At 46.2% G+C, this 22,713-nt stretch overlaps 2 protein-coding genes across 8 annotated transcripts in view; one reads left to right on the forward strand and one right to left on the reverse strand.

The window, feature by feature from the left end:
• Window positions 1-40: 40 nt before the first annotated feature.
• On the forward strand, window positions 41-12,180 carry PSRC1 (proline and serine rich coiled-coil 1). 6 transcript variants are annotated; one of them, XR_014790597.1, is made up of 10 exons: window positions 139-429; window positions 1,529-1,678; window positions 2,253-2,307; window positions 2,855-2,912; window positions 3,392-3,974; window positions 4,647-4,856; window positions 5,249-5,380; window positions 7,286-7,543; window positions 9,260-9,347; window positions 10,295-12,180. XR_014790597.1 is itself a non-coding variant. In XM_084852884.1 (10 exons), the coding sequence occupies exons 2-10, from the start codon at window positions 1,673-1,675 to the stop codon at window positions 10,296-10,298; spliced, it is 1,413 nt and encodes a 470-aa protein (XP_084709010.1). In that variant the 5' UTR covers window positions 162-429; window positions 1,529-1,672; the 3' UTR covers window positions 10,299-12,180. The 6 variants fall into 6 exon arrangements, 4 of the variants coding, with proteins under 4 accessions (XP_084709012.1, XP_084709013.1, XP_084709010.1 ...); XM_084852884.1 differs by having other exon boundaries at window positions 162-429; window positions 4,647-4,865; window positions 5,249-5,390; XM_084852886.1 differs by lacking the exon at window positions 1,529-1,678 and having other exon boundaries at window positions 41-429; window positions 4,647-4,865; window positions 5,249-5,390.
• A 2,826-nt stretch (window positions 12,181-15,006) lies between these two features.
• The window catches only part of CELSR2 (cadherin EGF LAG seven-pass G-type receptor 2), a 113,251-nt gene continuing 105,544 nt past the window's right edge, over window positions 15,007-22,713 (reverse strand). The window contains exons 33-35 of one of the 2 annotated variants that reach the window (XM_084852880.1): window positions 22,028-22,252; window positions 20,864-21,107; window positions 15,007-19,894 (exon numbers count right to left, since the gene is read on the reverse strand). In XM_084852880.1, coding sequence (XP_084709006.1) covers window positions 19,873-19,894; window positions 20,864-21,107; window positions 22,028-22,252 — 491 coding nt within the window. In that variant the 3' untranslated portion in view covers window positions 15,007-19,872. The remainder of the gene's footprint in view (window positions 19,895-20,863; window positions 21,108-22,027; window positions 22,253-22,713) is intronic. The other variant, XM_084852881.1, reaches the window with a different exon arrangement.

Genomic DNA, 22,713 nt, shown 5'->3' on the forward strand with positions numbered 1-22,713 from the left:
GGGAACCAAACTGTGTAGCACCCTTCCGGCGCAACTACCTATGTCGTCCCCGCACGAGGGACGCTAGAGAAAGGGGCGCGGCCGCTGGGATCACCCAAGCCTCGGGCCAATCAGTGTACAGGAATGTAGAATGTTATTGTGACGTAGCGGCGGGGGAAAATTCGAATGTGCTCATGCCTCTTTCCTCGCCGCTCGGAAACGCGGAGGCGCTTTGTGGTGGGAGCGCGCGGGACAAAATGCAATGCAGGCGGAGGTGGATTGCATGCTGCGTGGGGGTTCAGGATGCGTATGAATGGGGTTACGGAGCTAGAGCTGGGTGGCTGAGTAGCTCAGCCTCGGACCGGAGGTCTGGGCGCGCGCGCGCGCAAGGCACGGAATGAGGACGCTCACGTTGGGATTCTGATCTGCACCCTCCGCTTTAAGGCAAAGGTAACATGCCCACCACCAGATACGCCTTTGATCAGCACGGTCCTAAAAGCATGCTGCCCTAGGAGCAAGCTAGGGCTGCAATCCTGCGCACGCTTACCAGGTCTCTTGAACGCCGCGGGGCTTACCAAGCAAACGCGTAGAATTGCGTTGCACCTCTCCGTTCAGTGTGCACTGGGTTGTTTTGGGTGCATTGGGTAAGGCAGAGGAGAAGATAAACAAAGACCTCGGTCCTTCCGAGAAGTGTCAGCCCAGTATTTAAAGGAAATGATTGACTGAAATTGTGTCACCACGGAGATAGGAGAAAGCCAAAAGATCGACTTCCATCCTAGGAGAGACGGGTCGCGCGCACGCACGCACACACACACACACACACACCCCTCAAAAGACCGAGAGAGCATAGCAGGTGGAAGGATCATGAATATGGTAGCCTAGGATAAACTGTTCTGTGCTGGATCTTACTTGTCTTACTGTTCTGTGCTGGATCTTACTTGTCCTACTTCGCCCCTGATGAAAACGGGGCTGCATTGTGGAGCTATTAGAAAAGAGTGGGATTGCGGAGGTGTTGATGAGTTGTTGTCTTTTGGTTCGTTAAAAAAAAACTCAAACCACAGTAGTACAATACGTCTTTATTAGGCCCAACTGGAAAGTTGGAACATAGTGAGCCTGCTTTAGACTTCATCAGAAGTCTTCTGGCTTCAAACAAAAGAAGTGTGGGGCGTTTGCAGTTTGTAACAGTCTTAAGAATGGGAGGTGCTTTGCAGACTTAGTTTAGAAGTGCCTCCTGCAAAAAGATCTCAGGTTACACTGCAGCAAGACATGCTGGAGAGAAGTAACAATGGCTGTTCTCCCTTTGTTAATATAATGGCCACTAGTTATTTGGACAGAGGAAAATGAGGGAGTATATATTAAATTTCTGGAATCCTTGCTATCAGTTCAACGTAATTACTATCACACAAATACCAGGGGTTGGATCCAGGCTTAGTCATGCTTCAAGTAGACTCATTGGCCGGGGTCACGCATCACAACAACCCAGGGTTTTTAAACGAGTGAGGGTGAGCGTGCTTGCTGATTGCCAGTAGCTCTGTTGCTCCCACTGCAGCTAAACAACCCAGAGACACTTTGAACACTGAACTATCATGACATCTGAACTGGAACTCTGGATTGGTGAGGGAGAGACAACCCAGAGTTGGAACCCATCAACTTAAAAAAACAAAATGGTTCATAGAAAACATGGAGTTGTCAAATGAAGGTGAGCACTGGAATATCAGTAGGCCTATGTGTGTGTGTGTGTAATATTGTTACAACACAACTTTCAAGTTGGATGCCTTGATTTTGGTTTCTAACAAGATCTATAGCAACCTGTCTCTGAAACTTTTATCATCAGAGATGCTGCATTTCAGGAGGGTAGAGACATATTTTGATGCCATGCGATATTTAAAGCACAGCTTGCTGCCAGATCCTGTGCAGAGTTAGAGGGACCTAAGCCAGATGATGTCTGAACATGGAACTCTGGGTTGTTGGGGGAGAGTTGGAACCCATCTTAAAAAAAAAAAAAAATTGAAAGTCTCAGCCTTTCATGCCTTTCCCCAATGGCAAAATGTTCCAATCCTCTGATCATTCCATTTTTCAGTATCTTCTCCAACTCTTTAACATTCCTTTTAAAGATTTTGTGAAATCACATTGAACACAGTGCTATATGCTGTTGTACCACGCAGATTTATGTAGTTACCTGCTTCAGGTTTTTTTTCTAGTAATTTGAATGATTGCAAAGCGTATGTCATTTGATGTTTAGGATGTATTTAACTGTTTTCTTTTTTATTCAGTTATTTAATGGTTTCCTTCAGTGGTTCATAGAAAACATGGAGTTGTCAAATGAAGGTGAGCACTGGGATATCAGTGTGTTTGTGCGTGTGTGTGTAATGTTACAACACAGCTTCCAAGTTGGATGCATTGATTTGGTTTCTAACAAGATCCATAGCAACCTATCTCTGAAACTGTTATCCTCAGTCTTCTTTGTAAAAAGTATTTTTATGCACACAGATGCTTCATATAACCCTAAGGATTTTCAGGAGAGTAGAGACACTTTTTGATGCCATATTTAAAGCACAGCTTGCTATTCTGCATAGGATCAAGCTGTTAGCTGTAGAAAGTCAGTTCCCCTTAGCATCACTGTATACCAGTCTTAGTACATATTAATATTAATGCAAGCAGGATCAACAGTATATGAATGGGTTTAATTCTCTCTTCTTCCACAGGTTCGCTTTTTATGGGGAGAATCCCCACCTGTACACTGGGAGTGTTGTGTCCTTTCTTGCATGGAACTATTAAGGTGGCCAGATAGTAACTGTGACCACCATGAATCAGAACGGCTAGAGATAATGAGGGTTCATAATACTTGTAATAATACTATTTTTTTCCCCTCCAGATATAAAATTTATCACCGATGAAACACTGGATTTTGGTCTGTTTTCTCCTTTAGATGGGTAAGGCTGATGGATATGATCCCTAGCAATGTAAATTAGCACTGTAGCCAGCATGTGTGCACCAATTCTGAGTAGCCACCAAAACTGTAAATAGCAAGTGCGTAGATTCAATAGGCAAGATCTTTTGGAAACATTGGACTGTAGCAAGATTTCTAAAATGAAACTGGAGCTGTCTGAAATCTTTGTTTAAGCGTGTAGCTGTATTGCTGGTGCAGATACAGATATCGTTGGATCAATTTATTCCTCGTACTAACCTGAACAGAAAGACCTAACCTGTTCCTGTTGCAGAATTGGAAAGCCACATAGTTATAAGCACTGTGCAGATGGAAACTAATTTTCAATTTCTTTATCAGTTCTGTAGGTTAAGAGCTTGAAATATTATGTACATCAGGGGTGGGCAACTTTGGGAAGTCCAGGGGACATTGCTGTATCTTTGTCTTAATATGTTCCCTGATGGGTTCTTGACTTTGCTGCTACAGACAAGAAGAGGGGGACTCCATCACTTGCCCCGTCGAGCCCAGGGAAAGATGTGTGGCCCAAAGAATTGACATGAATGTCTTGCTTGGGGAAAGCATGGCCGGGGTCAGAGAGCAGGCCTCCGAATGGAGCCCCCTGAGTCCTGAGAAGCTGGAGGAGGTTATGAAGGAAGCCAACATGCTGGCTGCACAGCTGGAGAGGTGTCGGCTGCTGGAGAAGGAGAAGGCCAGCTCTGAGACGAGGCTTGAGATGGTTCCAGAACTGGAGCCTTTACCACCAACCGGAGTCTTGCATGTGGAGAAACCAAGTCCCAGGAACCCTAGACGGAAGACATTCAATGTCAGTAACAGCCCTCTGAAAGCACTGCTGCCAACAGTGGGGCCTGAAACCTGCTCAGCTCGAGTTTCCCCCAAAGGTCCCTTTCCCAAGGACAGAAGTCCTGCTTCCTCTATTGTGGACTTGCTCAGTCCCAAGAGGCTCCAAAATAAATCTAACATCTGCAGCGCCGGCAGTTGGCTGTCTAAGAAATCTGGACTCAGCCAGTCACTCAAGATCCGGACAACAATGACATCCAACTGTAAGAAGGTACAGCAGCCACTGTAGAATCTATTTAGATTGCATTCAGAGCGCAGTGTTTGCTGCAAGCCTACACAGGTTTAGTTCATTGCATTCAACAGGACCGGCTCTCAAGTAGAGGCTTGTATTGTCAATTTCTCTAGTTGCAAATACCCAGGGATTATGGTGTTTATCCAAACACGTGATAAAGTCTTCCTATATCATATCTCCCATATATGTGAAGTCTGGTCGTCAGAAGAGATACTGCTTGGCGACCCTGTGAGCAAGGTTGCTACCTGCTAGACACTAGGCCTTTAGGGTTATGTTACTCCATCCTAAGTTCATTTGGCTTGTTCCAATGACATTTTTAGACAATTGGTTAAAAAAAATTATTCCCTCCAGCTTTCTCAGTTTTTGGTTTTGTTCGATGACTATGATATTTCAACTGATGTTCTTTGATGTTGGTATTGTGCTTTAACTGTCTGTAAGCTGCTTTGAGGGCCTTATTGTGAAAAGCCCATGAATATACATTGAGTGGGACCCTCTCTGCCCCTTCCTAGCATGCTTCTCAGGTCCTCAATGATCATTTCCCTTATAGAAATCCTGTATTTAACATTCTAAGTAGTCCTTCTCAGAAGCTGATAACTTGTTCCCAGTTCTTTTCAAAAGCTCCAGCTGTGTGTCCTCTGTTTTCAACTTCAGCAAACTAGCAGGAGCAGTGGGAAGGATAAACCATCTCCACTCACCCTTCCCAGGGCCATGCAAGATCAGGAACCCGTGCTGCACATGAAGCCTCTCCCTCAAACCAACCGGAGGGGACCTTTGATGAAGACAATGGAAGCTTCTGGCAAGGCCTCTTCTCCTGAAGACCCACAGACATTTCCAGTGGTGGCAGCCAAGAAGGAACACACAGTAGGAGGGGTAGAGTTGGAAATGTACTTCAGTGTATTAAGATTGTGCAAATAGCACAGAAGTAAGGCTAAGTTCTGTAGGGGTACCTACCTTTGTGTATGTAAATGTAGGCTACGAGTGTGAACAATTGAAAAGTAAGGCTTCTAAATATGTAACTTGTGAAGTTCAGTTTGTTCCCATACATGCAGCCACTGCAATGGGACATAGTATATTTCTCTTCATGCCACCATCCTTGGCTTAAGCAGCTATACCCCAGAGATGGCTGCCTTTTTACCTTCTCCCTGCACAACAGGGAAGACTTTTCCAAAAGGCTTTGAAGCAGTAGTTGCTTTTGAGACATCTTAGGACTAAGCTGTATGGTTTGTTTTTCTGTTCCAATCTTGCTGCATTAGTCGAGCCTTCAGGATTCATCCAGGAGAGGTGTGATACCAGTTGCACATGTGAGAGGAAGGCTGGGTCCATTGCAGACCAGCCCTGTGAAGAAGTCCCCTGCTGCTCCAGAAAAGGCGATGCCTCTCCGGAAGGCAAGTGCAAGTAAGTTAATGGAAACAATGCATTCTTTAGATTTGGTCTTTCCTCCCACCCGCCAAAAGATCAATGCCTAGCAAGAAGCTACTGAAGCACAGATCCTGAGGTAAGAATGGCCTTGCTGACACAGACTAAAAGTCCATTCTGGTCCAGGCATCTCCTCTTGCATCTTTGCCCAACGGGTGTCCTCTAGCTGTGTTGGACTGCAACACCCATCATTGGCCATGCTAGCTGGGAATGATGGAAGTTGCAGTCAACACAGGTTGAGGACGGCTGCCCTATTGGTTTACCAAGTACCCTGTAATTAGAGATCTGACTATGAAGGCCTCATTTTTGCCTATCCTGTTGACTTAGGATGCTTCCACATGGAGGGCTATTAGTGCTACCAAAGAGAAGCCGTTGTGCAGCTATTCCGCCTTTCCTTTCTTAACAGATTTTCTGCGGTAAGAGAAAAGACAGAAGAAGCAGTAGGAAAACACAGGAGGGCTACAAGTTGAAGACGATGTCAGCTGGACATCCCCCCCCCCCCCAATAAAATTCCATGAATGAGACAGGGTGATGGCACCATCAAAGCTACATCTGGAAGCACCCTTCGTATTGGGAGAGGGAAACCGTATTCTCCAACCACTTGTTTAGGATGTAATCTTATGCAGGTTTAGACAGAAAAAAGTCCTACAGCTCCAAGCATTCTCCAGCCAGCAATGCTGGCTGGTCAACGCTGGGAGTTGTAGGACTTTTTTCTATCTAACCCTGCATAGGATTTTGCCCTTAATCCTGTTTTTAAATCCACTTAATGACACTTTCATCTTGCAGCAAGGAATTACATCATTTATGTATTATTCCTTCTGTTTCCTTCCAAATCTTCTGTCATTACAATACTGCCATTAATTACCTCCTCCAACCCAAACTGTAGCGTTTTGAGAGAAAGAGAATAATTTCTCTCCACTTCTTCTCTCCACACTGAAGGTAAACACCATCATTTTAGAAACCTTTTCTCCCGTTGACTATTCGTTCTTCTTCTCTAAATAAAAAAACCTCAACCCTTGCATGGCTTTTCTTTGTAGGGGAGATGCTCCTTGAGCCATCTCTATTGCTATACCTTATGTGAGGGGATGACCAAAATTGCGACCAATATTTGAAATGTCTGCAGGCCATTATGTAAATTGGTGGTATTAGTATTGCTGTTTTATTTTCAGTACTGTTCCTAATAATGTTTGCCACTGATTTTTTTTTTTTTACATTTTCACTGATGCATAAAGCTGATATTTTCAGTGAGCTTTCTGCCATTACTTCAAAGATCTCTTTCTTGGGAGGCTGCAACTAAGTTAGATCACATCACTATATAGGTGATGTTAAGTTTGTTGTGGGTTGTTTTTTTTGGCAGAATATGCATCACTTTGCATTGGGTTTCTGCTGCACAGTCATATCCTGTGGAGAGCTCCTTCTGGAGCTCTCCACAGTCTGCTTGGGTGTTCATCATCCCAAATAAGTTGGTGTCATCAACTTATTACTTTGCTACCCCACCATTCAGCCCTGACTCAGACATTTACAAATAAGTTAAATGGTATCTGTCTCAATGCAGTTCCTTGGAGGGCTCTTGTGCCTCGCTTCCTTTCATTGTGAACGCTGTCTTAAAATGGCTACTATTACATGAAAGGACCTAGTTTCTTATTCCATGAATGCTAAGTTTCCTTAGGAACTCTTTGTGAGACAGGCTTTGTCCAAAAAAAAAATTGAAAATCCATGTATTGCAACTTCTGTTGGTCACCCCAATCTACCTGTTTGTTTATACCTTCACAAAATTCTAGAAGGCTGGTAAGGGCTGGAGCAAAACCCCCCTTTGCAGGTTCTTCTGCTTGGAAACATTTTAATGATTTCTCATCAAACCCCTTTCTCCATAGGTCAGGCAAAAACTGCAGGAGGCGATGGCCCTCCATCACAGCCCAGCTCGAAGCCTCGTAGCAGCTCTTTCCAAATTCGAACCCAGCGTACAGCCACATCTGTGCTTGCAAGCCAACTCCCAGTTCCAAAAGCTAGCAGTCGTATTGCCACTCCAGGCAGACACACAGTTCAAGGGAGGCCCGGCCAGCTCAAGCCGTTGAGTTTGGGAGTGTCTGGCGGGAAGGGGACGGCTATGCCAACCCCTGCTGTGAAGAAAGGTAAGAGAATACAGTGGGCTGGTAAGAAGATGAATGGTTCTGAGTGAAAAAGACATGGCTTAGGAAGACTGGACATCAAGAGTCACTCAGGGGAAAGTCCCGTGGTCCTGAGGGACACGTGCTGGTGCTCGTTGGCATCTGCGTCTGTTAAGGTTGCCTGCATCTGCACACCAGTCTGTCTTGGAACCATGTTGCCTCCTCCCTTGCTATTTATTTCAGTGTTTATATTTTAAAGCCACTTTTATGTCAAAAAGGCATAACAAAGTTGATTCTTCCTTATAATGTTGCCCTGGCCTAAAATAAGTCATAATTTAAATCTCACTGCCCATTACTAAATAATCTGTTCTTCAGAAAAAGCAAATGATTGAGTCCTTGTGGGGCAGTAGAATGGTGGGAAGGATTGCTAGATTTCTACATGCAGGGAGTTGCTGTTTTTTTTTTTTTAACTCAGGACAGCATTCAGATATTCATGTCAAGAGTGGGGGGGATATTAGGCTGGAATTTTATTTTGTTTGTGATGTGGGGAAGCCTTCAAACACATAGATCATTTCAGGACAGGACAGAGTGCATTTTTCTCTTTAAAATGGCAAGGAATCTTGGCATTTGCTCTGGCCAAGGGCTGCAGGCTTAGGTAGAGCCAACACTAGAGTAAGAGGGAAAGCAGTATTGGTACATACTGGACTGGTGTGACGGTTTGTCTTTGTCTTACAATATTAACTAGAGATTAGGCATAGACCGAGAGATACTAAAGTGGCCATGTCTGAGATCACTGCGACAGCAAAGGGCTGGATGTGTCTGATTTTGTCTGATCTCGTAAGCTAAGCAGGGTCAGCCCTGGTTAGTGCTTGGATGGGAGACCGCCAGGGAATCAGGCTTCCTGCTTTGAGCAGGGGGTTGGACTCGATGGTCTTGTAAGCGCCTTCCAACCCTATGATTCTATGATTAGGTTTGCAGTCCTAAGCACTTCCTAGGGAGTCCTACTGAACTCATTGGAATTTCCTTTCAAGTTAACCTGTTCTGCATTGGGCTGTAGGAATGCCTTGCTACAAACAGATTCTTTATAGCAGATCTAAGTTAGAGGAATTCCAGGTCAGTTGTCTTGGAAACTTTCCCTTACTTTTGGCATTTTTGGTGCTTTGAGAATTATAGGAACAATGGGTTAAATCCAGCATCATGCTAGTGGAAGTCCGCTAGTGCAACTAGACTTTCTCCTTTCCGCCTCCCCCATGCTGCCCAAAAATCTGCTCGAAAGGTTTCTCACCTCTTCGGAGCAGATTTTGGGAATGTGTGGGGGACAGGGGGAATTGCTCCCCCCCACACACACACTCCTGGTTCCATCGATGGCAACTGTTCCATCAGCAGAATGACACCATTGGATCCAACTCTATGTGTGCAGATGTTATGCAGAACTCTGCTGGAAGCAATAAAGTATCTAGGTGACCTACTATTTGCTATTGAAGAAGTTGTTGAATTTGACTGCAGTTTCAGAAACACTGTATGTAGGACATAGGATGTAATCATCCGGTTCTGCTTTACAGGATTCAGGTTACTGATGGCAAGCTGTGCAGCAGAGAATAAGTACCAGGATAAAGAGCCTGGAAAGTAATGGGCTGTTTTTCAAAATGTCTATGAATAGTTCTGGCCACTTTAAGTGCCACCTGCATGAAATAAGAAATGTTGATCTCTAGATTACTTTCTCTTCTCTGCTTTCTAAAGCTTCTGCAGTTCAGCAGACAGCCCTTTCCGGCACTTCCCAGAACAGCAGGCTGCGGTTACCGAAGAAGGTAACATCTGGCAATTCAAGGCAAGTATCTGGCCCTCTGTGCGGCAGAACCACAAATGTGGACTTGGCAGGGCAGGCACAGTCTAGCAGCTCTGCAAATCTTCGCACGGCTGGCCCTAGCATTAGGCAGAATGAGATAGCTGCCTCAGATAGCTGGTTTTGGCTTCAATTGTTAATTTACTACAATTGTCATTTTACAGTCAGGGAGGGTGTTTCTGAGATTTTCTGCCTTGAGTGCTAAAATAACATGCCTGGCCTTAGATACAATGCACCTTAGGCTGGATACAGACTTAGTCCTACTTAAGAGTAGACCCATTAAAATCAAGTTGTGCTCAACTATCTTAAGTCCCATTGATTTCAGTTGGTCTACTCTAAGTAGAACTAAATGTGGATCCAACCCCCAAACTGGTATTCTAGTGAATCCCCCTACCTCTGGGGTGGTCCTTGTAAAAGAGGTTTTGCTTTCCATACTGGACATGAAAAGGAGAAAACAGGTGAAAATGGAAAGTGGTGACAACGTTGTGTGCATGTTTTTCTGCTAGCACTTCTGTTCTGCTGAGGATCCTCTTTGTCAATGCAGTGAGTTTGCTTGTCTCCCAGATCTGTTAGCCTGGCTAAGATACTGCTTTCCACGAATGAACTTAAGAGTTTGGTTCCCCTTTGGATACCTGGCTGTAGGATGGCTTTGTGGAACGAGGCTATAGGTTTCCCACAATTTGTGAAAATGCAGAATTTGGTTATAGGTGGAGTTCAGCATCTTGAGACGCTTTAATTTTTCTAAAAACAAGATTCTAGCCCCTATGATGTGGGGAGGGGCACCCACAAAGAGACTTTACATTATTGCCTGTTCTAAGGTTTAGAATAGATTGGGGGGGAGTGTATATAAAATATAAATTAAATGTCAAGAGCACACTGATTTCAAGAATGTATGAACCTGTCCTAAGTGCTCACCCTATCTTTCCTTCAAGGTAACAACACCAGACATCACTAATATCCTTGGGGATGGTCCAGGAACTTTTGATAATCCAAAACTCCTTCCTTGTGAAGATAAAGCTGGACAATCTGCTTGACCTTTGCTTCCATCAGCGGAAGCTCTTATTACCACTTCATACAAGAAACCTTTAAAGGCTGCTTACCTGCAGGGCTTCTGCTGTGGTCTCCTCCATCTCAGGTTAATGTTTGTTTCAGCCTCGGGGTGGGTGTATATGTAGCCACTGCCTCTTCTTGCCCTATCATAACATTCCTGAGTGCCATTGATTTGTACAGCAAATGTGCATGCCTGGAAGCATTCTCAATCTACTTTAGCCTGTGAAGCTTGACCAAGACTTTGCTTACAGGGAGGACCTCAGCTCTTGCTACACCAGTGCATACTCCCATGAGTTTGGATAATTGGTCTGGTTCTCTTACAGCTGAAGACCTTGTAAGATCAAAACGGCCTTACTGGAAATCAATGCAATATTTAGTCTCTGATAAGGCATACTATTAGAGCACAGAGCCATACAGAAGTATTACATTATTACTGCACACTATACATGTTCATGATTTTGAGTGCTACCTGACAAGAAAACACTAATGTACAGTGGCAATGAATTTCACTATGTGTAATAGGAAAAATGTTTGTTTTGGTTAAGGTTAGTGTATTAGGAGTAAGGTAGTTTTCATTATATGAAAGGATATAGGTAGGTTTTTTACCTACCTACCTATAGGTAGGTAACTTCAAGCTGTTTATGATTATATATTTGCACCCTACTTTCCCTTTATCATCCTCTCTAAAAAGGTATTCCTAGCTTTAAGACCCACTGGATTTTGTGTTGTCAAGATTACAATGTGCCAACTACATTTTGACTCCCAACCAACTTCTACTGTGTACAGTCAAAGGCAGAATCTGAAACATGAGACTAAAGAAGGTTGCTCCTTTTTGTTTCTTTACTCCTAACAGTTGTATGGCAGGGAGAAATTTAAACAGAGACTGACGAAAAAAGCTTCACTTGTTAAATTTTTGCATGTTATGTAGCTGATAGAGGCACAGGAGACATTCCCAAAACACAGGTCACACCTTTGTGTTGGATCTAGACTTAGTCATACTTGGCGTAGACTTATAGAAATTATGGCTGTGCACGGACCCCCTGCTCTGCTTCCGATCTTCTGAAGTGGCCCTGCTCTGCTTCGGACTGATGGGGATCCCCTCCACTTCAACTTGGATCTGAATCCGAAGCACGCTTCAGATGTCCGGTTCACTTGTTTGGGGCGTTTCCCCATTGACTTGCATGGGGAAACACAAATGGTCATAACTTTTCCAGTTTTTATGATGCATACATGAAATTTGGAGAACTCCCAGCCCCCATGGAGGGGACTCGACCTGGCAAATTTCAGACAGTTTGGCCCAGTGGTTTTTGTGCTAGGTGCAGGTGAAATTTGTTTTTCCCCACAAAAACTCGCAAAGCAGAGAGGTATAACTTTTCACTGTTTCCACAGAAGTGCTTGAAATCTGGGCCCATCTCAGCCTCCCTGGAGGGCATCCCACCTGCCAAATCTCAGACAGTTTGGCCCACTAGTTTTTGTGCAAGGTGCAGGTAAAATGTACTGTTCTCAGAAACGCAAACCAAAGTTCATAAAGGGATAATCGAATTAGGTGTTGAAGTCATGAGGAAGTCACTTTCCTTAAACTCTGCTGTAGGTTTCTCTGAAGTGCAAATAGTGCTATTTTCCTATTCACAGTCAATAACCTCAGGGTCTCTTCGGCTGAATTGCCTGGGAAAACACTGGCTGGTGGGCAGGAAGCAAACAAAGACAACCCTCCAAGGTGGGCACATTGACTTGAATGAAGAGCAACAACAGTTGTCTGCTGTTGACAGAGGCAGGAAGCAACCCAGCAGCCCTGGCAGGAGGGTACAGCAGCACCTCGCACACCTCTGCCCCTGCTAAGACCCCGAAGATGCCTCATATTGGGCTTGCTTTGCAAAACACAGTGTATTATATTATTTAAATAATAGCTGTTAATGTGTATAGTCCTTTGCCCACTGTTTTTGGAAATGTGGACTGCATGTACTCCTTTGGCACACACTGTTTGCTTGTCCACACAGCACAATCATGCATACGCATGAGTAAAAGAAAAGCAAACACTCAACTACAACTGGGGTGTGGGGGGATGACAAACTGTAGTTTTTAATTTATTTATTTTTAGGGAAAACAGATCAAAAATTGGAAGGGAAGGATCTTTCTCTTGCTCTGCCTCATGTGCAAGGGATTGGTAGATACAGGCTCTGGCTGAACCATGAACCCTCCCAGGCCTGGTGCCTTCCAGATGTGTTGGGGCACAACTCCCATCACATCTGGAGGGCACCAGGTTGGGGAAAGCTGCAGCAACCCCTGGTTCTTTCCTGCAAGGAGCTAAGCACCAGAAAAAATCTCGCCCAATCCCTTTCCATGGGTGAGAGAACCTTAATGTATCATTAACAGACCCCAGCAGTAAAACGACCTTGAAATGGACTATGTCACTTCAGGCTGCTCCTGGGGGTATGTGTGAATCCCCACTCCCAATCTCTGTATTATATAAAACTAGCATGTGAGGAAAGGGGGTTTAAGCTAGTCTTCCTCAGGATAGGACTGGAGCTGAGAGAGAAATGCCATGGAGCTTCCCTCTGGGCTCCTGTCCCATCCTGCTGCCACCACCATCATTGCACAGAATGGCAGCTTGTCAGGGCAGCAGGAGGCTGCTCAATTATCAGGCAGCTCATGCACCCCAATGGCTCATCTTGCACTCCCGGGGGGGGGAGCACTTTGGAGACCACTGTTCTAGGTTCTAGTCCTCTCCTCTCCAGTAACACCACCTCTCTCACAATGAGCAAATGGAGGCTGACTCAGAGCAAAGCTCCCTCCCTCCTCTTCCTCTGGCTCCTTTCCCCCTCCTGGTGGCCGGATCTCTCTCAATTTGATACCTTTGGTGCCATCTCCTCTCGCCTTCCCCCTGCCTCCTCCACATGATCTTTCACAAATCGATACATTTTGGAGACAACCTGTCTGGGCTGCTCAGAAGGCATAAGAGCTCCGAATATACGAGGCACCTCGTAGGTGACCCGCCTTGGTGCTGCCCTGATCTGCTTCGTAGCAAGACGAGGCACCTCCAAATCAGCCCACTTTGCCTTGTTATTTGGGCTTCAGACCAAAGAGGTGCAGAGCCCTAATAGAAATCAATGAAACTCAAGTAAATCATGCCTAAATTAAGTCACATTAATTTCAAGAGGTCTAAGTATGACTTAGTGTGATCCAACCCAATATCTTTCATTGTACTTCCTAAAAGACGTAATACTCCTAATTATTCATATTGCCTTTGTATCTTTGCCTTTTTTGCTTATTCCATTCCCTTTTAAAAGAAAAAACAGTACACAGTACTTAAGAGATGGATGCACTTGCTTATAACAAACTGTCATACCACCTGGGCCTACAGGAAGGTGAAAGAATCAAGTTCTGGCCCTAAACTGGCTGGACAGGAAATCATTTGCATCCTTTAAAGCTCAACTATGAAGAGATGCCTGTCTTCCATCTACTTAATGAGACTCACACAAATCTAAGTTCGGGTGAAAATATGCTGGGCAGAGGAGTCTAAAGCACCTTTCAGTTATAAAAGGAGGTGGTGTCTCCCTCGGTAGATCTCATTTCACAGCAGATTTGTGGGTGAAGGAGGTTTCAAGTCGCTGATCTATAAACAGAAAGGGATGTGTCTGTGTTAAACTCTTGGTGCTGCCATGCGAGTTACAAGTATATACGTTGACAGGAATTGATTCATAGAGTCCTGCGCATCTGTTGAAGGCAAGAGCTAATATGACTGAAGGAATGTGGAATGACTCCTGGGGTATGTGGTAATTCATCTTCCAACCAAATCTGAAGTAAAGAGTCGAAGATGACTAATTTTATCTAAGGCTAGCCATCTAAGAGTAATGAAGTTCATTTCTCCTTTAGCCTTCTGTGAGACAGAGGGGAAAATCTCTGACAAAATGCTATATCAATTCTGCCACTCTTGAATACTATGTGTGTGTGTGCATGCGCTGTTTTCTAATAAAATAACAAAAATGGGTGCAGACTTTTGTAATACAGATTCCTAGCAAAATAATAGATGAGTAGATCAGGGCCCCAAACGGTGAAACAGAAAACCTATTTTTCCCTTGGCCAAACAGTGCTCAGGGAGATGGGAACGTACACTGTTCTTACTTTCTCAGCAAATAGCAGCTGTATCCTTCCACTATCTGCAAGCATAATGAATTGCACCAGCCTTCCCCAACCTGGTTCCCTTGAGATCTGCTGGACTGCAACTCCCATTGTTCCCATGGTTGGAGTTGCAGCCCACCACATCTGGTGGGCACCATGTTCGGGAAGGCTGGATTACCCCATCAATGGAAGTCTCGGCTGAACTGGTGGCTCTTGGACAAGCCCTAGCTGAGCTATGGAGGGTGCAGTAGCCCCACTGTGTTTCCACTGAGAGCACAGACTTCTTGTGACTCCCCAAGGGTGGTTCGCGCCACCCTGAACAATGGCCTCTCAGTATCTAATGTTTTCTTCCATCCTTGCTGAAAGAGGAACCCAGCAATCTTGATTCTCTCCCAGCAATTTGTCCTTCACCAACTGGTAGGAAGAAAACTCAGGAGCTTCCGTTTTCCTGCCATATCCTAGTTACTGGTTTCAGTTCAAGTGTGTCTTGACAGCACCCCCCGCCCCCAATTTCCAGCACAAGGTAGGGACACAGCACTGAAATTGAGCCACCCGCACAGATCTATGATTTTATTATTTAGGGAAGGGGGATGAACCCTATAGTATTTACATTAGCAACCCTACCTGTACACTTCAACTATTTGCACCAAGGGAAGAGCCAGCATCACATCAATAGTTAAGAAAACATTTTGTTCCTCCAAAGGATTAAATCACCAGGTCTCTCCCTGTGCTCTCCCCACCCCTACTTCCATGCTAAAGCTGGCCTTCTTAAGGAAAAGTTGGACTGCCACTTTTTCCCCTGGCAAAAACCCAGCACCTTCCACAGCTGCTTGTCAAGGCAGAAATTCAGTGGGTGCAGTCCCCAGCCGAAGATCACACATGAAAAAAGTTGAATTTCTGTATGGCATGCAGCTATACAAGGCACTGGAACCCTACAAGCAAAAGGGGAGGACAATCGTACCTGGCTGTGCTCTGCTGGAAATGACCTCATTAGCTATCGTTGGGGAGAACAGTAAATTGCAGAGTCAGCTATGTGGAAGCAAATATTAACAGCCTACAATGACATATGCTCAGGTTTGGGCAATAATGGCAGCTATTCATTGCCTGGGAAGTGAAGGATGTGCTCAGTGGTTCAGAGGCTGATATAAAGTACCTGCAGCTTCACGGTAGATGCCAATTCAATCAGACTGACCCCTTTCCCCTTTATCATTTAGTGCAGGGGTGGGCAACTTGGGGCCCTCCTGGTGTTTTAGCCTACAACAGCTACCAGCCCTAGCTAGGTGAGGGATGATGGTAGTTGTAGGCTAATTTGTCAGGAGGACCACAAGTTGCCCAGCCATGTTTTAGAGCTGCAGGGTCAGATGATTAAGCTCACACACACCCCAGGTGGACAATCCAGGTGGTGGGCTGCATCTCTCAATCAGGCAACAGGCAGATTTTTGATGACTGACCAGGATAAGGCATCCTTCCCATGTGCCTCCCTAGTCATTGTCCTGCTTCAAATACCTCTTAACTCACCCTTCCCCAGCCTCCTGGGGGTTGGCCATTGGCCATGCTAACTGGGGATGATGGGAGCTGTAGTCCAATGCCTCTGGAGGATACTGGGTTGGGGACGGCTGCTCTAAATGCTTCAGGTTCAGACAGTAATATTGGTCTTCCTTTGACTCCAGTTTGTTCCAGCCCCTCCCCTAGGGTGGCACAGCTACGGATAGACGATCTCGAGTAAATATATGTATACATATTTTTTAAAAAATAAATTAAAATGCATACATGCCAAATACATCATCTCCAAAGGTGAAACAACCAACAGGTTCTTCATGGGCAGCAGAGAGACTCAGAAAGATTAACTGGTTGTGGTGAGAAGCTGAACTCACGTATGGTGCTCCCTTTAGGAGCTGGTCCCTCCCTAATCTTTGATACTTCTAAGGTTTAACACTTTTCCTGCTGACTTACACTTAATCACTACTGGAGGGGCACTCCCACACACCTCCATCTGTCCCACCTTGGGGGCAGAGTAATTTTCTGGAAGTCACAGCTGGAGCTCATATCCTGAATTCTTTACTCACTACTGCTTTTCACTTTATCTGAGTTAATGGGCTCTCCATATGAAAAAGATCTTGCATAGGAAGTTATTGTAGGCTATTCTGTGCACTTGGGTTACAGCCTAATAACTCAGGTTTAGAGGTACTGTAGGGATAGGAGTGGGGGAGCAGGTGCCAACATTTTGGTCTGGTAGAACTCCTGTACCTTTAATGGTTTCATGACAAGCAAAAATGTAGCAGATGAGGGTTTTCCCAGTGATAGGAAAGCCTTCACCTGCTGGATAGCTGCCTGTCACGGAACCCTGGCAGAAAATATTTGGCAAATGGTGGCAGGAGAACAATGCACATTCAGCTTTTCTATTCAGTAGAGGGGGCTTCTGGAAGACATTGTACAGTAGCCACTGGTCCTCCCTTCAAACCTTCCTTCAGCGCTGTAGAGTGGATAGCTGGACTTCCGCTGATACTTCATTGGAATAGAGATTCAGGAAGCTACTTGCCCCCACCTTAGGAGCTGGCAATGCAAAATTTGGGAGGGAAAGCTTCTCTGTTCACCTCTCCTTCTAGTCCATTTCTTGACTGGATCGGTTTGTTCCATGTGTCTAAAGCTGATCAGAGGATGTAGCTTTTTCCTAGATGGTTTGGTGTACAGCCAGGGCCAATGGGAATGTCCCATTCTCTATGTTTGGAAGCATCACTCCCCTCTTTGCAGTCACCTATGGCTCGTGAGGGAAGACACTGGCCATCTAAGGGAGAAGACACAAAGTCCAGAGTTTCCTTGATCAGCCTTTAGTGGCTGGAATAACTACAGCAAGCAACACACCAGCGGAGTTGTGAGAGGTAAGAAGACCTTTGCTGTTTGGACCTTATTTCCATCTAAATCTCCACTTTGCCTTGGGTATAAGGAGCAGAGAAGTTGACCAAAGTGGGGCTGAGTGTTAGGACACTATAGACCTTCAGGTGGAAACTGTCACATGCTGCTCTCTTATATATATGGGAGGAAACATCTCCTTTCACTTAACTGGGCTAGAGTCAAAACAGCTGACAAGGGACACTTGATGGAAGCAAGGCTGTGTTGGATCAATGCATGTATTTTAGAGGCTGGAACTGATCCCCTGCTGTCTGCTTAGCTTTGTGGGTGGCAAACACAGTGAATGCTACTAAAGTGCCAGGCTGACGTTACACAGATTTAAGAGAACCACATCCTATTACGTTCAAACATTCCAAGAAAGGGTTATGAATCCACAAGGACAGAGGCCACAAAAGGGCTGGACGGCCACGGCCAAGGTTTCCAGAGGCAACGGAAGGAGAGGCCCCATTTTTGGAACCACATCCTTTCATAAGCCAGGCCGTAACAATGGTCAAGTCCCGATTAACACATCATTGTGCAAAGCTCAGCTAAGTCAGTAAAGCACATTAGACTCTGCACCCCAGTGAAGGAGACTCAGCATCGCTATGAAGCGAAAGATGTAACCCAGAGGGCTTTTCATGTCTTTAAATTAGGACATCCTTCAGCAGTGGTCAAATAAAAACACACACACATCAAAATAAACAGTGCCTTCACCCCTCCCCAAGCCACTCCCCCCTCTTCCCCCACTCCCTTATCAGAAAAATCTCTTTCTCACGGAACGTTATAAAAAAGTACTTTCCAAAAGGACCCAGCATGAAAATCCCCATTATGAGCAGGCATCAGGCTTGGCTGAGTGTAGAAAAATGAAGGCTTCTGAGGCAGAAAGGCAGCGCCCTGTTGGCAAGAAGGCCGGGCACAATTGGGAGACATCAAGGCAGCATCCCTGCCCCAGTCCAGCAGCACATGGACCAGGTGCTGACTGGCTGAGAGGAGCGGGAGGTGGGACTTTTTTCTTTTTGTCATTTTCTACGAAAATAATTGCAGCATGGACTGACAGCTCAGCAGGCCACACCCATGGTGCTCAGCACCTTGTGGGCTGCCTCTCGGAGCATCCCAGCGGGGTCAAGTCACCGGATCAGCAGGCTGAGCTTGGAGAAGGGGCTGTCACAACCAAGCAGTTCAAAAGCGGTTATCGTGGTCCAAGGAGGAGAATTTCCAGGGATGCAAGTGGCCTCTATTGGGCCCTTCGCCCCTGGTTCCACTGTGCAGTCTGGAGCACCAAGGCTGGAGTAAGCAACTTGCCGGAGAAGGGATAAGATCCACAGCTGATGCAACGCTGTAGAGTCCACGGATGTGGGGAGCATGGTGGCAATTAACATCCTGGGAAAATGGCTATGGGTTTCTGTAACAACCCTGCCACTTCATTAAACAATAACATTAATGGGGGGGGGGGGAACCATTTTCCTTGGGCCAGAACAGTGCAGGTGGCACTAGGTTCTGCCCTGTAGAGACTAGAAGAGTACTTATGCAGAGTCCAGGGAAAAGCTATTTGGATGACCATTTCCTTCCCAATTCTATGGGCATGGCAAAGCCAAGATTTCAGACTCCTCTCTTCCCTGTGTGCCAAACAGCCAGGGACTGACCCGCACACTGTATGAACAGAGCTCAAATGCACCTTGGGAGGTCTGTTTATACCCGTGCTGCTGGATCTTCTGAAAGCATGGTCACAATGCACACACGTGTATTGCAGAGGGAGGCAAGTGGTAACCTTCAACGCAAAGTTGGCTTGCCAACCTATAAGCAGTGCTCATGCAGGTCCCCTGCATAGCCAAGTCTGTTGCACCCTCAGGCTTTAATTCAAAGTTGCACCCCCCTGCCCCCATTCTCAGAGGGGGGCAGAGCAGTGTCCTCCAGAAAATGTGCCCCATTCCTGGTTTGCCTCCTCAAGCTATAATCTACAGTTCTCAGTGCCCCCTAGTGGCAGCCATCTTCAAGCACAATGACCCTCCCAGCTCAGCAGCACTGTCAAATATGCAAACACCTGCACAGTTATGCATTTCCAGAGGCCCCAGCATGTGGTTGCTGCTGAGAATCCCCCAGCCCAACTTTGACAGATAAGAAAAAAAAATATTCCAGACGCGCAGCAGTTCCAGACTGGGCAACAATGCATGAAAATCCCTGAAGACTCGGAGGTGGTCAAGTTTGTGTTTCGGTTTCTGTCTGTTTTACAATGATCCAAAGTGCATCTGTTCAAGTAGGTCCACCTCCTGGGACCTGCCTTTCCCCTGGTGCCGGGACGGCAGGCCAGTTTTCATTTGGCACTACGTACAGTGGATCCAGCTCCCTGCGCCGGGCTGGGCTGAAGGAGACAACATTCCTCGCTGCGGTTTGAGAGCAATCCTGGCTCCCGGACTGGCCAAAGCACAAGAGAAAGAGACTGGTGCATGCAGCGTCAGATTGAGGTTTCATCGCTCCTGCTCAGTGATCAAACACAAAGCGAGACAGGACAGGGGGAAACACAAACACATGAGCATGGCCATGAGCAGGTTTGAGCAAAGCACCCCCCCTGGGGCTCACGTGTTAATGGAGGAAATTAAAAAACAGAAATCTGGGCGGTTGAAGAGAGCGGTGAGAGAACAAGAGACAGAGAAGGGAGGAGAGGAGGAGGAGAGGGTGGGTTAGTGCCAGAGAGCTGAGGAAGAAGTTAGAATAGGACAGCACCCCCCATATTCCCCATGCCCGCCCCGTCCCCCGTACACACACCATTCCACCCAAGACAGTACTTTGGCCTGATCCCTTAGCTTCTGAGAGCAACACAGGGGGAGCCCCAGTATTAGAGTAACAGAGCCCCTTGTCCAGAGGAAAGGATGCCTCTTCTCAAGTACTTTAGCCTCTGACCTCACCCATAAAGCTCATCCTTCTCCCAATGTCCAACTGGAGTAGGGGAACTGGTGCCCATGCCCTCACCCCCTTGGAAATCTCCTTCCTCCATCCAGAGGCAACAAAGGGGCAGCTGGTTTTTATGGCAAAACACCGGCTTTCAAAGTCTAAGCAAAATCAAGTTCTGGGGGCTACAGAAGAAATGGTGGTTAGACTCCTGGCCAGAAGCTGGAGGAGGAATATGTCCAAGAGTGGAAAAGGTGAAGGCAAGGAAGGAAGAGATAGTTAGCAAGCCCCCGTGAAAATAAGTCCCTGCATAAGCATGCAGGGATTTCATAGCACAAGCTACACAGAGCCTAAGTCATGACAGACAGAGAAAAACTGTTTGAGAGGCACAGCTTGGGAATGAGGTGGGGTGGGGTGCAAGAGACAGCAAAATACCAGCCCAGAAGGATTTGAGGTACCAGGCATGGCGTGGATGAGGGAGCTCCATAGAGGCACCGGGCTCAGACATGTGGGCTGCCGGGTGCAGCCTATCCAGGGGAAGGCTCTGCCATACTCACTCGGAGCCCGAAGAGTCCTCATCCACTGTGCCAGTCTTTATACTCATGGTGATGGGCGTCAGGCCATTGAGCTGCTCCTGTAGCGTCTGGCGGGGTCGCGGTGCGCCGCCCCCGCGGCTGCCATCGCTGCCCGAAGAGCCGTGTGATGACACCATCCCTGAGCGGCAGCTGGAGAGCTTGTTGTGGATGCGCTGGATGCTGTTCTTCTCACTGATGGGCGGCAAGCACTTCTTCTTTAGGATGCCTGAGGGCAGAATATTCGAAGTCAAGAGAAAATGGTCCCTACTAGTGGTCCTAAACCAAGGTAAAAGCGCAACAATTGATGGGACGTTTGTCATGTAGCCTACCCTTGCATGGATGGTTTGAACACACACACCACAACCAGGCACAGGGGTGCCCCAGCTGGATTGGGACCATGACAAGAGGAAGGGTTTTTTTTAACCCTTTGCCTCCACCATAGCCCAGACTGGAATCAGCCCCACCCCCACCCCCAACATCTGCTTTTCACAATTTTGCCTTTCTGGAGTTGAATGTGGGTGAGTCTAAGCAGGACTCAGTGTGCTCTGCGCTTGAAAAAGAAATCCCAAGTACTTCACCATGTAAGAACGTAAGGGCCATGCTGAATCAGACCAAAGGCCTATCTAGTTCAGCATTCTATTCACGGGAAGTCCACAAACAGAACATCCTCCCACTGGTCTACCCCAGCAACTGGCATATGGAGGCATACTGCCTTTGACACTGGAGGTGTGTGTGTGTGTGTGTGTGTGTGTATAGCACATCTACTTCTTTTGCATGAACATTTTTGCACACTTGTTTTGAACAAACATTTTTGCAATTGTTCTACATCACTTTTTTGCTGCTGCCAGTCAAGCAGAGGAGCAGGGAGCTATGCAGTACACTGAAGCCTGACCGCTGGAGTGGAATCCTGTTCACCTTCATGAGAATTCACCAGACACTAGATGCATACTTCTACTCCAGTCTCTGGGCTGAGAGTCTCAGGATGCTAAATTTGGCATCTACTACTAAAAGCATTTGAATTCAGTGGCAGGATGCAGTTCAGTGTTCTGCAGGATACAAAGGAGCAAGGGGTCCCTTCTAAGACTGCATGGGGCAAGGGAAGCAGGACAGTGAGGGCTGAGGTCTCCGAGGGCTGAACCTCCTTACCTTTCTGGGGCTGAGCAGTGGGGTGAGGCAGCAAGCCCAAGATGCTCTCCCTGGTCTGTGTTTCCCCATTTTCTCTGGGCATCTCCTCTGTTGGCCCCAACCGGTCATTTTTGCCAACTGGCTCCACATGCAGCTTCTCCGAGCCAGCATGCCCATCACTCTCACTAGCAGTGGTCACAAAGTCACCTGGCCAGTAAGGTTTGCCAAGGCCAGAGAGGTTGTCCACTGGGGAGACGGGAGAAAAAGAGCATGGGTTTGAACACCAGGCAGTAGGTCTGATCTGCTCTTTTTAATTCTCCCACACTTTTTAATCTTCTCTTTACATTGCTTTTATGCTGCTTGATGTTTGCTTTTAATTGCACTAACTACTTTTATACTGATTTTTATATTGTGGTCTTTTAATGTTGTTGTTTTAATGTTTTTGTTTGTTTTATTATAATTTTAACTTTTTGAAAATCCCCCTGGGAACCTGTCGAAGTGCAGAGTATAAATCAAAACAAGGGCAACTCTAAGGGTAAAGGCCAAAACCATGGTGACATTCACTGGTCCCGAGATGACCTTTTGGAGAGCAAACATTTCTAGAGATGACCGTGTCAGCAAGATACTACATTCCTGTCAGGTCTTGCTCATGAACCTGCACCCAGAAAACATTACACATGAATGATTTCTGCCACCATATTTCTACA

The sequence above is a fragment of the Heloderma suspectum genome, chromosome 4 (assembly GCF_057233095.1).
Source record: "Heloderma suspectum isolate Gila_16-S chromosome 4, 16-S_ref, whole genome shotgun sequence".
Classification (NCBI taxonomy): domain Eukaryota; kingdom Metazoa; phylum Chordata; class Lepidosauria; order Squamata; family Helodermatidae; genus Heloderma; species Heloderma suspectum.

Coding starts and splice junctions, on each gene's coding strand:
- PSRC1 (XM_084852884.1), top strand. Junction 3,975..4,646: donor TGACATCCAACTGTAAGAAG/GTACAGCAGCCA, acceptor TTTCAACTTCAG/CAAACTAGCAGGAGCAGTGG. Junction 5,391..7,285: donor TCTCCGGAAGGCAAGTGCAA/GTAAGTTAATGG, acceptor CTTTCTCCATAG/GTCAGGCAAAAACTGCAGGA.